This window comes from Tyto alba, unplaced genomic scaffold (genome assembly GCF_018691265.1).
Source record: "Tyto alba isolate M040663 unplaced genomic scaffold, T.alba_DEE_v4.0 Super-Scaffold_41, whole genome shotgun sequence".
Lineage (NCBI taxonomy): Eukaryota > Metazoa > Chordata > Aves > Strigiformes > Tytonidae > Tyto > Tyto alba.
This window is the reverse complement of record NW_024881317.1, coordinates 22,250,951-22,267,012: the sequence shown is the minus strand read 5'-3', so window position 1 is coordinate 22,267,012 and position 16,062 is coordinate 22,250,951. Positions and strand designations below refer to the sequence as shown.

General features: G+C 43.9%; 1 protein-coding gene across 1 annotated transcript in view; it reads right to left on the bottom strand.

Moving 5' to 3' along the window:
- HCN4 (hyperpolarization activated cyclic nucleotide gated potassium channel 4) overlaps nucleotides 1-10,119 on the bottom strand; it is a 104,116-nt gene extending 93,997 nt beyond the window's left edge. The window contains exon 1 of the mRNA XM_032990132.2: nucleotides 8,838-10,119. Within this exon, the coding sequence (XP_032846023.2) occupies nucleotides 8,838-9,541 (704 nt within the window). The 5' untranslated portion in view covers nucleotides 9,542-10,119. The remainder of the gene's footprint in view (nucleotides 1-8,837) is intronic.
- Between the last annotated feature and the right edge of the window lie 5,943 nt (nucleotides 10,120-16,062).

Sequence of the window (16,062 nt, the reverse complement as noted above, 5' to 3'; positions counted from 1 at the left end):
CAATTTGTAAAGGGACTTCCCAGGTAGCAAACCATTCAACACGGAAAAGGAGCAGAAAAAGGTCTCTATAATAGCACCTTGTTAGCCCAGCACACATCTGCTCTCTCTTCTCTTTTTCTGGAGTCCTAACTGCTTTGTCTGCTGACAAAACCCTGGTTTTAGTGCTGTCAGCACTGCAGAGCCGTAGAGCTGCACAGAGCCAAGCTGTGTTCTCATCTGCCTTGTGCTTCACCACAAAAAATGCCCACTTAAGCAAGGATTCCTGAGCAGTTCTTACTGCTTGTCATATATAAAGCAGCTTTGATTTGGAGACCCCAGGATGAACTTGCAGTGCCTCTTGGTCAGGAAACCTTGTCCTGACTTGTAGGCTGAAAAGCAACTGTTTTACAGCCGTCTCACTAAGAAATGCTCAGATAATGTGAGAAGAAGCGCAGTATTGCTGCTAGAGGAAGAGGTTATCTAAACGTTTCAGAACAGAACTTAAATCAACCCTATTCACCATAATAACTCTGACTCTTCTGGAACACAAAGCAAGTGAATCTCATTAAATTATAGATCACTGGACACCAAAAAGGTAACGATGTCACCAGCTGGGTGCTGCCTGATTTGAAAGATGGTTGTGGATACTACAACTGCATCAGCAGTCACAGGAATGCGTGTGGGACACTGGAGAACCAGTAAAGGAAGAGAAGAGGACATAGGTTCCTCCACATGGTAATAAATCCATTCTCTGTTACAAAACAGGAAAGGGATGTAAGAGCCTTTGTCAGAGTTGGTGATTTTCTTAATTCTTTCTCTTGGCCTGGAGTTCTGGAAAGAGTCTCACCCCTCCACACACAGGAACAGCCTGGACCTTGTTGAGCCAGAGACCTCGTGGCATAAACGTTTAAGGGTGAAATCTTCTGCTCTTACTAGCCACTTCCCTACACTTCCCTTTCCCTTACATTTATCAGTGGAAATGGATTTTTTTGAAGTTCTCAAAGGCAGAAAAGGAGTTGGCACCTTTCTTTTTGAGTGACATTCATCTGCAGGTAAATTGATTTAATAGCTTGTTAGAGTGCCAATTAGAACCAACAATAACTCAATTGACCTACAACTGCCTTGGCACCAACACAGCTTTCAAAAATAAGAGAAAGGAAGAATCTGTGCTCTGCCAGAGATGAGAGCTCAGATAGTTGATTTCAAGAAAAAAACGAGGGATTCGTGGGCTTGCTAATGAGGTGCTCATAACACATCAGAAACAAAGACTAATTTCAATGGTTTCAAGCTAAAATGACACTATGTTATCTCCAGACAAAGATCACCCTTTTATCTGCATAATAAATGGATTTCAGTGCAGCAACAGTGACTCTACAGCAGAAAAAATTCAGTGCAACAGAAAGCACTAGCACAGTTAGCTAACCAGAATAACACTGTACTGAAAGCTTAAATTTACCTTCTTGTAAAGTACTGAAAAGTCCTACACTGATTCTGTGTGTGTCTACCAATAAACACCTTTAGAAAACACATCTTTCCCCCAAATAAAATGTTTCACACTAAAGCAGTGGAGATTGTGCTTCTATACTAATTCATCATTTTAAATGCTTAGCTCCATGAATTGAAATATTTCAAGTTTAAAAAATAGAAAATGGGTTGAGTTTGCCTAAACTTTGCTGTGTCCAAGGATGAAAAGAGGGATAATGTGGAAGGGGTTTAAATTACTAGGCAAAATAAACCATTCTTTCATCAGGAAGGAAAGCAAGGGCTGAGAAAACTAAGATTGTTTGAAGAGTCAGGGGGACAATAGCAACTAAGAATATACAGAAGAGGAAACTAATTTGCAGAGACCTACCCAGAAAAAAACTTGAAGGATAAGGATGGACATTGGCAAGGGAGGGAACTGACTGAGTAAAGTGCCAAGCACAACATACTGCAACTGGAACGTGGCAGGGGGGCAGGAGAGGCACTACTGAAAACTAAGGCAAGGAGGAAAACAGTGATCAGATGATAAGTTGCATATTGGCACCTAGAACAGGCTGGACAAGAACCCCGCCACCAGAAGCCTAGAAAATGGAGACGGTGGGGAAAGAAACACAAAGTGAGGGATGGGGAAAACAACAGGTTGGAGAGAGTGGGGCAGAAGGCACTGTGCTTAGATACTGGGGAGAAAACAAGCAGAGAGTTTGTAATAAGCAGAGCATGCTTTCCTTTGAAGCCTGGAGTGTAACCCCAGAATCTGGTGCATCATCGCTCCTTTGCTGCAACTACCTGCTACGGCCATTGCTTAATTCAGAGCAGAGGGCAGTGCAGCATATCCTTAAAAAGATCCATACCTGCTAATGAATCCAGAGATATGATGATGATAGGGATTGATTTTGTTTTTAAAACCTTAACAACTGTACAAAAGCATTGTATTAAAAATCAGACTGCGAAGTCAAAAGCTCAGGTTATGAAATAGCAGAATGGATGTTAGGTGTACATATGGATTATGTTACAGTTGTTACATGATTCATAACAGTCCTTCCCATAGAATTCATGCTTCATTCAAGATGAGAGTAAGGGCTTCAGGCAGACGTGTGCAGGAAAGAGATTTTCTATAGGAGCTCATTTCTTGCACAATCTGGAAGGTTTGCAATAAAAGAGATAAGGAACTGCAGAATGAGATGTGATGGCTAGGGCTGATGAGTGGTGCCCTGGAGATTCTGTCCCTGCCAAAAAGTTCCTGCAGAGGTGTTAGGCGAATCACTCAATCCAAAACTGTAATTAGAATAATATTCTTAGGTGATGATTAAAGAGAACACTATGCCATTGTTTATAGCTATGATTATTTTTTTTTTTGCACTAACAACAGATAAACTAACAAACATCAGAGGGCAGGTGAGATCAGCATGCCTATTTCTCAGTCTGGCTGCTCACCAAGCTAGTCTATGATATGGTCCAAATCAGAATGTCCCAGTCCTCTCAAAGCACCCATCACTCTTAAAACAGGTAGTCATTATCTCTGTGCCCTTGTCTTCCGGGTCACAGCGATGTCTGATTCCTTACTAAGCACCCAGAGTGGCAGAGCTCTGAACATAAGGTATGCTGTGTAATGCTACGTACTCTGCAAAACAGGTCCTCAAATTGACAACACCAAGCTAATGAATGATTTTGACCTTAATCTCTATGAGTCTCTGCCACCTTGCTATAAACTAGGAATGATAGTACCAGTTTCCTAGCCAAGGTGTCAGGAAGCGAAATGAACATTTATTGCTATTATAGTTGAATATTTTGTAAGTGCCAAAGAAAAAAAAAAAAAGGCCATGAGGAAATTAGCCTGGTTTTAAGAATAGGATTTGAATAAGATATAGTAAATATGGTGGTAAGGTATAATAAATATCTTCCAAGGAGAGATGGAGAAAATGTTCAATAGTTTTTCACAAAGGAACCATCCCTGATGAGGCATGGGTTTCTGTGGAAGAGATAATGTGTGCACCTATTGGCAGAGATTTATACGAAGGGCCTGAATTAAATTTATGCAGAAAATCTTAATCATAGCACTTTCTTAAATCTCAGTGCTTGCTTTAGTATTTATTTATACTCTTCATCTCATTTTCTGCACGTGAACATACATGAAAATACTGTAATATTATATGATTATAGTCTTAAAGCATTTTGTGGTGATACACTGAGGTCTTTAACTTACTGAGGCCTTCCTGTTTTCAAATGCTGCCTTTTGTAGCAACTGAACATGTCTCACACAAAAAAACTATATCCCCACATTGACCTGTCTAGCATGGGATTTTTTATCCTCCAACTCCTGACATGTAAACTAGGGCATGAAGGATGGGATGACTTGCCTGTGGACACGGGAAGTATGGCTGCACTAGCTCAGTCCCCTTAGTTCATGGTCACAAAACCATGATTCGTTTCCTGCAGCCTGATTCACAGTCCACTGAAGACAACAGAAATCCAATCCATGCTGTTCAGCAGGACCTGGATTACCCCTCATATTACTGTTTGATCTTGTTTGGATCCCTTCGTTCTGCTCCAGCAAAACTGCCCTAGGAATTGGCAGGAAAGTTGTCTGCTGTAAAGACAGCAAGATCTGACTTCAGGAAAGCCCCCTTCCTCAGCTAGCAGTGTCCCCACACCATTTTAAGGCAGCTGCCACAAGTATGAACAAGAAAAGAAGGCAGCCAAGTTTACAGCTGTCTACCTATGAACCTGTGCCTGCTTTGCACTTTGTGTTTGTTTCTAATGACAGGCACGGGTTCTGCTACTAATGCAACTGTTTGCCCGATCTTTCCCTCTAAGCAGAGGTTTCACTGAACCAGAATTTCAATTTGCTCTACATAAGGCTCACACAACTGGTAGCTTTCATTTTACTTTCCTATAAGCAGTGGCTGTGTCACAAGATTAGAGGTTGCCACTGTGGGCAGCCTCTGAGTGTGGATAGGCACGAAGCGAGGCCAGCAGAAGCAGCAGCATTCTGGGCAGCAAGTAAAGAAAAGGGCGTTATTGTCTGGGAGCAGGGAGAGCAGCACCCACCCAAGTGAACTGCCCAAGTCAGTGAGCAGTGCAGGACGCTTCACAAATTGTTTATCCTTCTAACAAAATAGTGAAAAGCTTATGAATGAAAACAGTCCACAGACTGTGAGGCAATCTGGAAATCAGTCCCACTCAGTAGAGCGGGAAAGGTAAACACACATCCTTCTCATTTTTGCTCAAGCCCACCAGTGCTATTTGGTTCAGTATTTAGTACCACAATTAGTAAATCCCACTGGTTCCCCACGAGAAGGCAGTCTGACACTGCTTAGAGGTCTGGAGCAGCATGAAGGGGAGCGAATGATTTTGTTCTTCTGAATTTCCCCTACCTTATACATCACACCTGAGCATCTATTTCTTTTGGTGCCACAGAAATCTCCCCAGGTTCCCAAGCAGACACGAGGCTCTGGCAGAGGAAGCTAATGAAAAAAAAAGGGATCTGTTTGCAGACAAGTATTACAAATAAGGGAGAACAGTAAAAAGAAAAATTCTAAAATTTGAAGTTGGGACTGTTACTGAATGGAACATTTTCCACTGTTTTGAAGGAGGCAGCAGCTTCTCTTTTCTGTGAAGAAGTTAACAGATTACTAGGCAGTGAATAATGTGCGATTCTATTTACATCCACTGTTTGGATTATTTTGGTCCTTCAGATAGTGTATCTGTTCTCAGGCCTTTCTAAAAGCAGCATGCTACACTTTTTTGCAAGCAATTCTGGATAGTTGTTACAACCAATATGCTTCAGTCAGCTACAAACTAGATAGATCTTTGTTTGTCCAGAATTTTTTTATTAAACCAATTGTACTGGATCAATGCTTCCTCTAAGCAATAAATTACAATTCTATCTACCCAGTGAAAAAAGCTTTCAAAGTCGCTGATAAATCTTGATCTAGGAAATACAGTTTGGCTCTGCACCGATGTGCAATCAACCACAGATGCAAATAAACTCAAGCCGCTAGCATATACATCTGCACCTCAGAATAGAAGCTAGTATTCTTATTTTCACTAGAAATTGCTAAAACAGCTTTTAAGTGCTTCTAGACCTAGTCCACTGCATTAGTCATAAGTACTCAGGGGCACTCAGTTTGGTTTTTATAAAGGTCATTTGGTGTCTTTTCCCCTCACAATAGACTAAAAGCAGAAATCAACAGAGCCTTAATCTATATTAATTTGCTTTACTCTCGGAGGGTCATAGATTTGCCACTGGAATTAGCCGTATTAGATGCTAAAATGATAATTTAATGAGACTATGATGAAAGCCTCTGTTCTATTCTAAAACAGGAATTCGTCTCACATAGTGCAAAGGAGAAGCAATTCCATGAAGTCAGAGGAATTACACTAATATAATTTCGCAGCAGAATCCAGCTCCAGTATATAGGGCTGGAATGCTCCATTCAAAACTTCAGTAGTCATGAGGTCTAGAGCTCTATCAAAACACCTGGAGATGCACCTCACTCTCAGAGTGAAACTTGTTTCTGCAAAAAGGCAGAAAACAGGATCTGGGTCTAAATATTAACTTGAAACTTCTACACCAAATGCTGCTGCCCAGCTTTGGTGACAGCGAAGTGCAAGATAATGGAGACTCATGCCTCTTACAAGATCCTAATGCTTCAGAATCTGCACCCATCTATAGTAAGGAGCAATCACGCATTGCACTGCGTAATTTGCAAAGCAGAAAATAGAGTCCTTTAGGTCAACGATATAGCTCTTGCAAATATTTTTATAATATCTGCTCTTTGGTACAATCTGCTGCGTTTCAGAGGTCAAAAAATGTTATTCATATTCATGTGAGTTGTTTCCAAGACAGATGCTTTAGTAGCATTCAGAGAAGGAGTGAATACAAAACCCTAACAGAATCTGGGAAAGCTCCCACTCTTCTCCTTCAGGCAGCCATTGTGTTCATAGGTCATTTTTCACAGAAGCCCACGCGTTTTCTCTAAGCGACATTCATATTCAAACAGATATGCTGCAAGTGACCTAGAAACAGGGCTGAACAAAGTTCCCCAGAAAATATACGTACTGACCATCCAACTCCTCCTGGTCCCTTCAGATGTTTCTCTGTACAATCAGTACCACTGCCCCATCTGATGTTGATATATGATAGCAGGGAGAAAGCACATACTTGTGTGCTAGGCTTCTAGCACCAATTTAGAAGAAACACAAATCAGCAAGATACCTGCCTACCTGGCATCTGACCCCAAGCAGAGAGTGCCTCGCACCAGGGTGCAGATATCCAAGTCACTGTGATTTCTCTGCACAAATGCAAAGCTACATCAAGGGAGGATTATATTATTAATACTAACGAGTCATACATTCATATACATCTGCATGCATACGAACAGCTGAGTGTTAGCAGAGTCCGTGTGATCGTCTGGTTTGGGAGAGTCTAAGCTCGCCTGCATATTTCATTCCTTTGTGTAAGGCTAGGAGTGGCCCTATAGCCAAGAACCTCAGAAACAAAAACTAACCTCATAATTTACTCTGCCATTTTGAGGAATAAGCACTGGTTCACTAGGAAACTTAGAAAAATAAACTCTTAGGACCGTGGGCAAGCCTCAGCTACTGCTACAATCCTTTTACTGAAGTTTGTTGGTCTGTGCTGAAAATGCAGTCATCAAGATGGAAGGGAATAAATCCACTATACAGATATAAAAAAGATATGCAAACTGAACGCTACTTTTGCATAAATCCAAATACAGTCCAGAGACTAAATCCAAAATTCCGTGAGGGTGTGACACAGAGAACACCTTGCTAGAATAACCCATGAAAGCACAGTCGTTAGTTTTTAACTCCAGACTCATGGCAAATAATACAAAGATCTATAGCCAAGAGTATGAAATTGGTTTTGCTCTTTTTAAGATAATCACTCTCACATTTCACTCTGTTTGTGAGGTATTATTTGATCAGTCACAACTGGGAGGCAATTTTGTGCTCTTTCCAATTTGGGTTTGAATTGTATTTGCAAGGACTATGTATCATGATGTAGCTACTGGAAACCCCCAAAATGCTCCGTCAGCTGTGCGCTTGGGACACTTGAATGCACTGAATTTAAACGACAGTGCAGTCTTCCAATTCACGTAGCCTTCTAACAACATTTGTTAATCCAAGCAAGTATCAAGGAATCTGCTCAGTGCCAGTGCTGAATCCTCTAAGCGTGTGGACTGCTTGCTAAATCCCTAAAAGGTAGTGTCAAGAGGTTTCTGTCACTTCTGTCTTTGGGCACCCAAATCCACCCTAGAACTCCTTCCTGCAGTTATCTTGCTAACTGTCTTTTAGGGAATAACGCAAGGTTTCTTGAAGAGTCCAAGAATTCCATAAAATCATGTAGTTTGATAGACATGTGTTTGAATAATGTTCTTCCACTGTCTGCTTTTAAATGTGAGATGTAAGCCAGTTGTAATTAAAGTTGAAGCAATAAACCTTAGCCATTGATTGCACTAAGTAATTAATTATTGATTGAAGTACTTTACATACATATTACAGAGGACAATTCACCTGTGCAATAGAAAACACTTTACTCAGAAATACCCAAACACAACCCCTCTGCAATACAGAACTATACAAAAAATGGCTTTGGGGCTTACAAGTTAATTTTCTTATTAACCTTCATGGAAAGGTTGCTGTGTGAGTGAAAGCAAGCCATTCCTTTCATAAAGACAATGTTAACTATTCGCTATGTGAATTCATTTTGCAAGTAAGGATCTAGAGATGCAAACCAGAAAATCTGCCTCTGTGAGACTCTGAAGGTGTTAAGTTCCTTCTTAATGAATGCTGCTATCCCCTGCACATACCAATTCCTGAGAAGCGATGCTGCAGTAAGAAGCCCTACAGAACAGCAACAGCAGCAACACCCTTCCTTAACTCTCGGGGAAAGAGAGGGGAGAGGGCTTGGAGGCAGGAAAATAGGAACAGAAACATTAATCAGGCAGACCATATGTTCTGAGTTGGAGGTATAGGACTAGTTAGGCAGCAGACACCACACTTTTAGTCTAGAGTTGTGCATCAGGTGGGAACGTTTTTCTCCGTTTACACAGAGCTTATGGAGAGGCTTTCCTTTAGAAAAAGCCAAAGCGGAAGACATTTGTTGGTTTAAAAACACGACTTAAAATTAGTACTAGTGTGGGGACACTAAAATTAAGCGTAAATATAAGGTAAACCTGCCGATTGTTTGACTGGAGCAGCTCTTGGAAGTGTCCTCCAGCTCCTCTGCACTAGGAAGCCAACAAGGAAAGTTACGTCGGGGGGTGTGCGCTGGCGGCGGGGGCTGAGCCGGGCACGGCAGGGGAAGGGGCAGGCCAGCTAGTCCCGAGTGGGCCAGGAAGGGGGGATTGTACCTGAAGTCGCTGTAGGGATGGATGATCCAGAACCCGGCAGACTTAACCCTTTCCTGCTCCCTCTCCACGGCCTTCTGGCTGCCAAACATCCTCAAGGAGAATTTGTTGACCCCCGGCTGGAGCATGGCCCCGAACTGCCTCTGCATGAAACCAGCTTGGCCCAGCCTCTGCTCCTCATCTGGGGTGATCTGGTCGCACCCTCCACCTCCTTCCACTTTGATGGAGCTAGAGGAGCAAGCCCGGGGGGGCTGCTGCTGGGGCTCTGGGGGGGACGCTGGTGCTGGGGGCGCGGGCAGTCCCTGCTCCAGCTCCCCGCTGCCGGGGGGGCTCTTGTCCTCACTGGGGGAGGCCGGCTCCCCTTCACCGCCGATCAGCCTCTTCTCCTCGGCCGCGTCGTGGAGGTGCCTGCTGGTCAGCGAGGACAGGCTCCCTTTGAAGCGGCGGCAGTCCCCGTTGGTGCTGGTCTTGGCGCCCTTGCCGCCTGCCTCTGTCTCCAGGAGGCCGGGGTCCCCCCCTCTGCCGGGGTCCCCCCCGAGCGCCCGGGTGCTCCCCGCAGAGGGCGAAGGCAGCGGCTTCAGCCTGATGCTTTTCCTCCGGGTGTCCTTGTCGCTGTCTTCCTCCTCGTCCATGATCGACGCCTTGGGTCCTATCTGCTGGGGCAGGCTGTAGAGCCTCTTGCGCATGGAGGGGGGCAGCTTGTCCATGGTCGCTGCTGCCGCTGCTGCTGCTCAGCTGGAGGGAGAGACCCCCCCCCCGCTCTGCCCGAGGAGGGGAACCGTCACTGCCCCCAGGCCCCTGCCCCCAGCTCAAGGGGCAGAAGGGACCAGACACTGGCGTGTCATCTCCTTACCAGACTGTGGCATCCACAGGCTCTGCATCAAAACACAGGCTCTGCATCCAGAAGGGAAGGGGGGAGAAAAAAAAAAAAAAAAAAAAAAAAAAAAAAGGAAGTCAAAAAGCCCCCCCCTCTCTCCTCCGTTGTCCCGATTTGGCTACTTGCTGCTTGTCTCCCCTTGGTGAGTGCTACTGCAATCCCTGCCTGCTCAGATCCAGAGCACTGGGCAAGAAGTCTAGAGGAGAGCCACACACTTCTGGCTGGAAGGCGAGGGCGGGCGGCAGCAGCAGCAGCCGCCTTGCCATGTTGGCTTCGAGATGCAAATGTACCGTGTCTCCCGGCGGGCAGACATCATCCGGAAAGCGAAGCTCGAGCCCCGGGTGCCTCAAACTCCTCAACCTGCCGGCCAATAACACAATGAACTGCAACCTGCAGCAGCCACTGCTTGCTTACATCACTGCCATCACTTATTCCTCATGCAGCCTCCTGCTCCTGGGGAATATTCATGAAGCGATCCCATTCTATTGGGTTGCCATAGGAGCGACTACTGCACGCAGGCTCTGCCTACCTGAGCCGGCACCCGGCTTTCTTAAAAGGGCAACGCCTGCCTGCCCAGGGGGTGCGAGGCGGAGCGGCCGCCGCCGGGCTCCCAGCCCCGCAGCGCCCCGGCCCCGCGGGGCTCCCGCCGCCGGGCAGCTCCGCTCCGCCCCGGCGCAACGCCCTCCTTGGGTTAACCGCAAAAAAAATACCAGGCGGCCGTAAATTTTGAAACAGCAGCAGCACGTTGAATAAATAAATAAATAACCACCACCAGCACCACCCGAAAAAAAAAAAAAAACAAAAAACAAAAAACAAAAAACCCCCCAAAAAAACAGGAGCAAGAAGATTCCTTTTAGAGGCTGACGATCCTTTCTCCTTCTGGAGTCGTGGCTGCTTTGTTGCAGGTTTGCTTGTGAAGACACAGAGGGGCGGTTTTTGGGAAGGGGCAAATCCAAATCTAGAGGAATACCGGTGGTTCACCTTGAAAATCTCCCTTGCATGCAAAGCAGGGGCTTGGGGAGCGCCTGTCTCTCCTAGCAGGAGTTTGCCTGCTGGGAAACACGGTGTGTTTTCTACCTGTCTGCAAACCGCCGACGGTTTGGAACGTTTCTTTTTTCTTTTGCTGCCTTGCTTCCCCGTCAGACATGCCAAACGTTACTATTTCTCCTCTGCGGGGATGGATCTGTATAAGTCATTCAAAAAAAAAAGAAATATATCCAGCTGCATCTCAAAGAGCTCCCCTACTGGATTCTGGGAGGCTGGACTGGGATGGCGAAGGAGCGTGTGGGATGCGTGGGCTCTCCCTACGACTCGGGGAAACCCACTTCCCAGTGGGCACCTGAGTCAGCACTTTCTGTGGCTCCCCCTCGACAAGTGTGTCTCCCAGGAGGCTGGTTCTGGGAAAAGAACAGCTCTGGATGGAAATCCTTCTTCCTTCTGCTGCTCGCTACACTGCATCTTGTAAAACAGAGGCCAAAACAAGGGGAGGAAAAAGGCTAAAATCAGGCATTTCCCTACCTTTTGTTCTTTGAGAGGTTTTTTTGGTGAAAAGGAGGAGAAGAGGTGGCAATCAGTCCTACCCTGTGCTTCTTTGGGAAGGGCTGTTTATTCTGTTATGTTCAAGACTCTCTCAGATTGATAAACTGGTTCAGATTGTTTCCTACTGTAAAGCCTTCGAAATCAGTGGAGTTAAATTAAGAATCTGTTTAGCCATATGAGAGACTGTTTGCATCTATTTTTGTACAGATACAATATCTGAGGCTTTCTAGAACGCTTGTTGTTTTACACATCTAAAATCATACCTCCTAGGAAAAGGAAACGACGTGAACCATGCAGACAAGCAGGGAGGCCAAACGCCGGCACCGAATGCCCACTGAAAGCAGTGAGGAAATCCTCACCCCACCTCTGCGCTCCTGCTTCCACCAGCAGATATTCACCTTTTCCCTTGCAGGAGTCACCTGTCTCTCACTTAAAGTAACTCTGCCATTTAGAGCAGCAGGGTGATACTTCAGCTCTTACTTGAAGGAAATGTAGGCACCGGCGGTGACTTCACCATGCGCACAGACAGCACATGCTTCCTCATCTTTGTTTGGCTGCTCCCTCCCTCTTTCTCTTGAATCCTTTCTCTGAGGCATTCACCTGCTCCTCTTCTCCTCCCACCTCCTGGCACAACCTAGACTGGCAGTGACTCACTTGAAATACGCTACAGTGAAGCTACCCAGTGAAAATATTATTTAATATTATTATTTTCATCACAATTTCTGGTAGAACAAGCTTTTCTGGTGAGATAAATCTCCATTTTCAAATGCTCCTGTAGATTAGATAATGTGAACTAAGACAGTGATAGCATTAAAGGTATTTTTCCTCTTCTTCCCTCCTCCAGGCACTAGGGATGCTGAGGTGTAAGCACTTCTGTGCCTAAGCTGCAATCAACTGCCTTCCAAAAGGATGTGTTTTGATTAATGAGGTGCATAACATCTGAAACTGATGCAGCTCCTTAAACACAGTCCCTAATGTTCCCAGAGAATGACAGAGCAATAAAGGATGTGCTCAAGGAACCAAGCTGTTTGTCCTCTTTTGGCTATAGGTATTCTAGCTGGCACTTGGAAAATACCCACACTCTTTATTTTCCAGCCCTTCTGGGATTGTTCTCTGAGTGTTGCCTTATTTGGTGACACAAACAAGATTCTCTTACAGCCCTGAAGTGGGGAAAGAACACAACAGAGCATCCAAGCAGCAGAATGCTCCTTTATCGCTTCTGTAGCTAGGGAAGAAATTATCAGGTGCAAAGACTGAGTCAGGCTGACTGGCACACTGCTGCACAATTACAGAAGCATGCGGATATCCCTGTGCCCAGAATTCTGGCCAGCCACCAGTGTCTAGTCTATAGAAGATGCATACAATTCCTCAGATACAGAGAAGTTTTTTAAGTTCTTGTTTTGGGACCACGTTTGTCACCTCTACATCTATCTAGAAATCATTAAGCTTCACTTCAGTATCACATCTGCTTTGAAGCAATTTTTTGAGCATATCATTTTAGCAAATACTATAGTCCCATTTGGGGGAAAAAAAAAAACCAAACCAAAACAAAACTTAACCTGAAATAAGAACATAAGTGCTCTACTGAATCTAGGCTTTGTCTAGCAGCTAGCCCAAAGTGCTAAAAACCAGAAGATGCGTTCTTGTGTAGCTCCGTCTCCAAGTGTGGGTTCCTAAACACTTCTAAAAACTTGGCTCCGAGAGTTATAGTTACCAAACTTAGAGGAAGTTTTAAAGTCCTTAAAATGTAATGACAATTTTGTGTCCAGAGAGCTTCAAAGTAATGATATTTTATTTGAGAGCCTTCCAAGAACTAAGTGCAGGAGGCTGGGAATTATCATTGTCTAATGGTATGAAACTACTATCATGGACATTATTTATTGTCAGCATTATGGCAGTGCTTTCCATGTCAGCAAATGGACCTTTATAGGCAGATTTTTAGAACATTTCAGAAAAACTAGGACTATTGTAGGACTAAGTCTTGCCTTTCATTGGTTGCACAATACATTCAAAGGGGGTATAGAGAACCCACCAGCCAGGAAAAGGGAGAACTGGTTTTGAGGGAAATGATCTTTTTAACAATATTTGTCAGATACTGCTCCAAGACTTGGCATAGATACAGAGGGAGTGGAGTTAGTAGGGAGAACACAGGTGAAGCAGCCAGAGATTCCTTTGTTTCTTAGGGGATTTTGCCAGCTCATATATGTATCTATGTATATATATGTATATATGTGCCTCTATATGTAGTGCTGTTTTAATAAGAAGTCAGTGCTGCAATGCAAATGTGAAAAATCACATTCCAAATGAGCTCAGGACTACAGAGGAATAGATTGAGAGCCATAAAAACTGATATCCTCTAGCTCAGGGTACAGAAAGCAGCAGTGCAAGCTGTCTGCACGCTGTTGTCGTTAGCACCACCTTTGCTTGGGTGAGGGTTTCACTCATCACCCTTGAACCCTTGGATTCTCAGATGAAAAAGGAGTCAACAAACATGTGGTATAGATTGGAAGAATGGGAGTAAGTCCTTTCAGAGCTGCCTATTGTTCCTAGCAGGCAGCAAGTAACTCATAATTGGCCTTTGAAATGAATGAAATATATAACTCTACAAAACAGAGAAATCTGCCTCAGTGGTAGAGTCTGTACTCACTGCCTCTGAGCTTATATCATATCTAGAAGACAATAAAGAAATAATTACCATAAATACACAAATTCTATCTCCTCCTCACCCCTATTAATTACCCAAGTGTGTTGTCACACTTGTTGAAATTCAGCCAGTGCTTTCTTACTGCTCAATGATGTTCCTTATAGAAACTGTAAAGTGAGGGAGTGAACTTCTGGAACATATGTTGAAACCTATTTAAGGCACAGAGAAGAGGGCACCTGAGCATCTGGCCAGGATAAAGGAAAGAGCTGAGCAATGGGAAGTGAGATCCATGTCAGGATGCTGGACTCTGGGGAGAGAGAATAGTCCCACAGAGCTGGACGTCAGGATGGAAGGAATAAGTCCACTTTGGCTGTGCAAGACTTGTTTTGGGTTGGGAGAAAGAATAGTTCAAAGTCTATCAGTGGGAGCAGAGGGATGCTAAACAGATCCCTAACAACAACTGACTGTGGAGCCTAGCAGGAGAGGTAGCAGCAGGAGATGAGATACACAACAGGACTGAAAAGCTTGGATCAGGAAGTACTTGGAAAACTATATATATTTCAGCATCCGGTGGTAAACAGATCTGGAGTGATCCCGCTCTTCACCCTTACGACCAAGATCAAAATAGGAGCACTGGTCTAGGACACAGGGGGGTTGCTGGGAATGTGCCTGTAACTAACAAATAGCTTTGCCACTGGACTGCAAAAAATGAAATGTTATCTAAAGAATCACCTGTGTTGGTATCTCTGGAAAGAAGTCACAGACTATGCAGAAAATAAACCTCTAAGGATGTTTAGATGTTTTGCAAAAGCTGGGAATCCTCACTGGAGCAAGTAGCTAAATATCACAGCTAGAAACATTGATTAGCATGAGCATCTTGCCACCTGACCTTTAATATTCCCCTTGCAGAAGAGAACACTTAATAGAAATAGAAAACTACAGACAGGTAACCAGGTATGAAGCTATGAGGAACAGTAATGACATACTATCCAACAAGCTGCTGAAATTAGAGCAACCGTATGGTTTAGTCACAATTACTTTTAGTTTACAAAGTGCCTACATTTTTACATTATGGTCTAAACTCTAGCAATTAATTTTCCAATATTCACACTGAAAGGCTCATGTTAAGCTTGCATCTTGGACTTCAGTAAACTTTGACTTTCAAATGTATATTCTATCAAATTTCTATTTAAAAACTGAGCACTAGCTTATTTTTCTGCCCTCATCTGGCATTATTCAGGAGAGGGTTGAGACAGCATGGGGAGGTTTGCTCAGACTGGATCAGTTCAATGACTATGAAACGACTCTTTCTCGAAATAGCGCCTTTCACCAGCATTTAATGAGCTGTAGCTTCACAAAGAATAATGGATCCCTTTTCATGAGTCTGTCCCCGCCGATGTATCTTCTGTCTACATGAACTGTACTATTTTTGATTATCATGCAGTGCTGGATTTGATGGGAAATGTGCTATTGTCTCCAACAACAGTAACGGCAGCCCCCAACTTTGGGAAGTCCAGACTCTGCTGTTAGTGAGCTGAATTCTGTCAGGGCTGACTTTAACCCCTTCCTCAGTTAGCGAATCAAAAAAACTCAACATCATGTTGTTGATGAAACTGCAAACCAAAGTTTCACAGCCATACCATCAGACATTAATACAGCTCTGACTTAAGGACTCATAATCCTAATGGTTGTATCTTCACAATGCCTCCCTGCAGCAAATTGCTGAAGACTGTCAGGAGATTTAAAAATTTGAAAGAAGAGACCAATTAAAAACAAGATGCTCTGTAAGCAAAATGGCTATAAAAGAAATGTCCCATAGATTTATGCCTTGTGACTGGAGTCTCCCATGTTTAATGTGCAGGATTCAGCACAAGCTTTTCCTCCATAATTCATAATTGTACTATCATGGATTATCTAATGTCTAGTAATTTATTGATGCTGGTGCCATGGGCTCCAGTAGCTTTGAGCAGAAGACCCTCAGAGATGCCTTCCAACCTAAATTATCCTTTAATTCTATGATTCTATGACTCAAGAGGAATTCTCTCTTTACTCCAGCTACCTACTTTCATAAATATGTAGAAAGATACTATCTTTGAGACAAGATCCCTCTGTCAAATTTGTTTTAAACCATCAAACAGATTGAAATATTAGTAGGAAGGAACTGACAG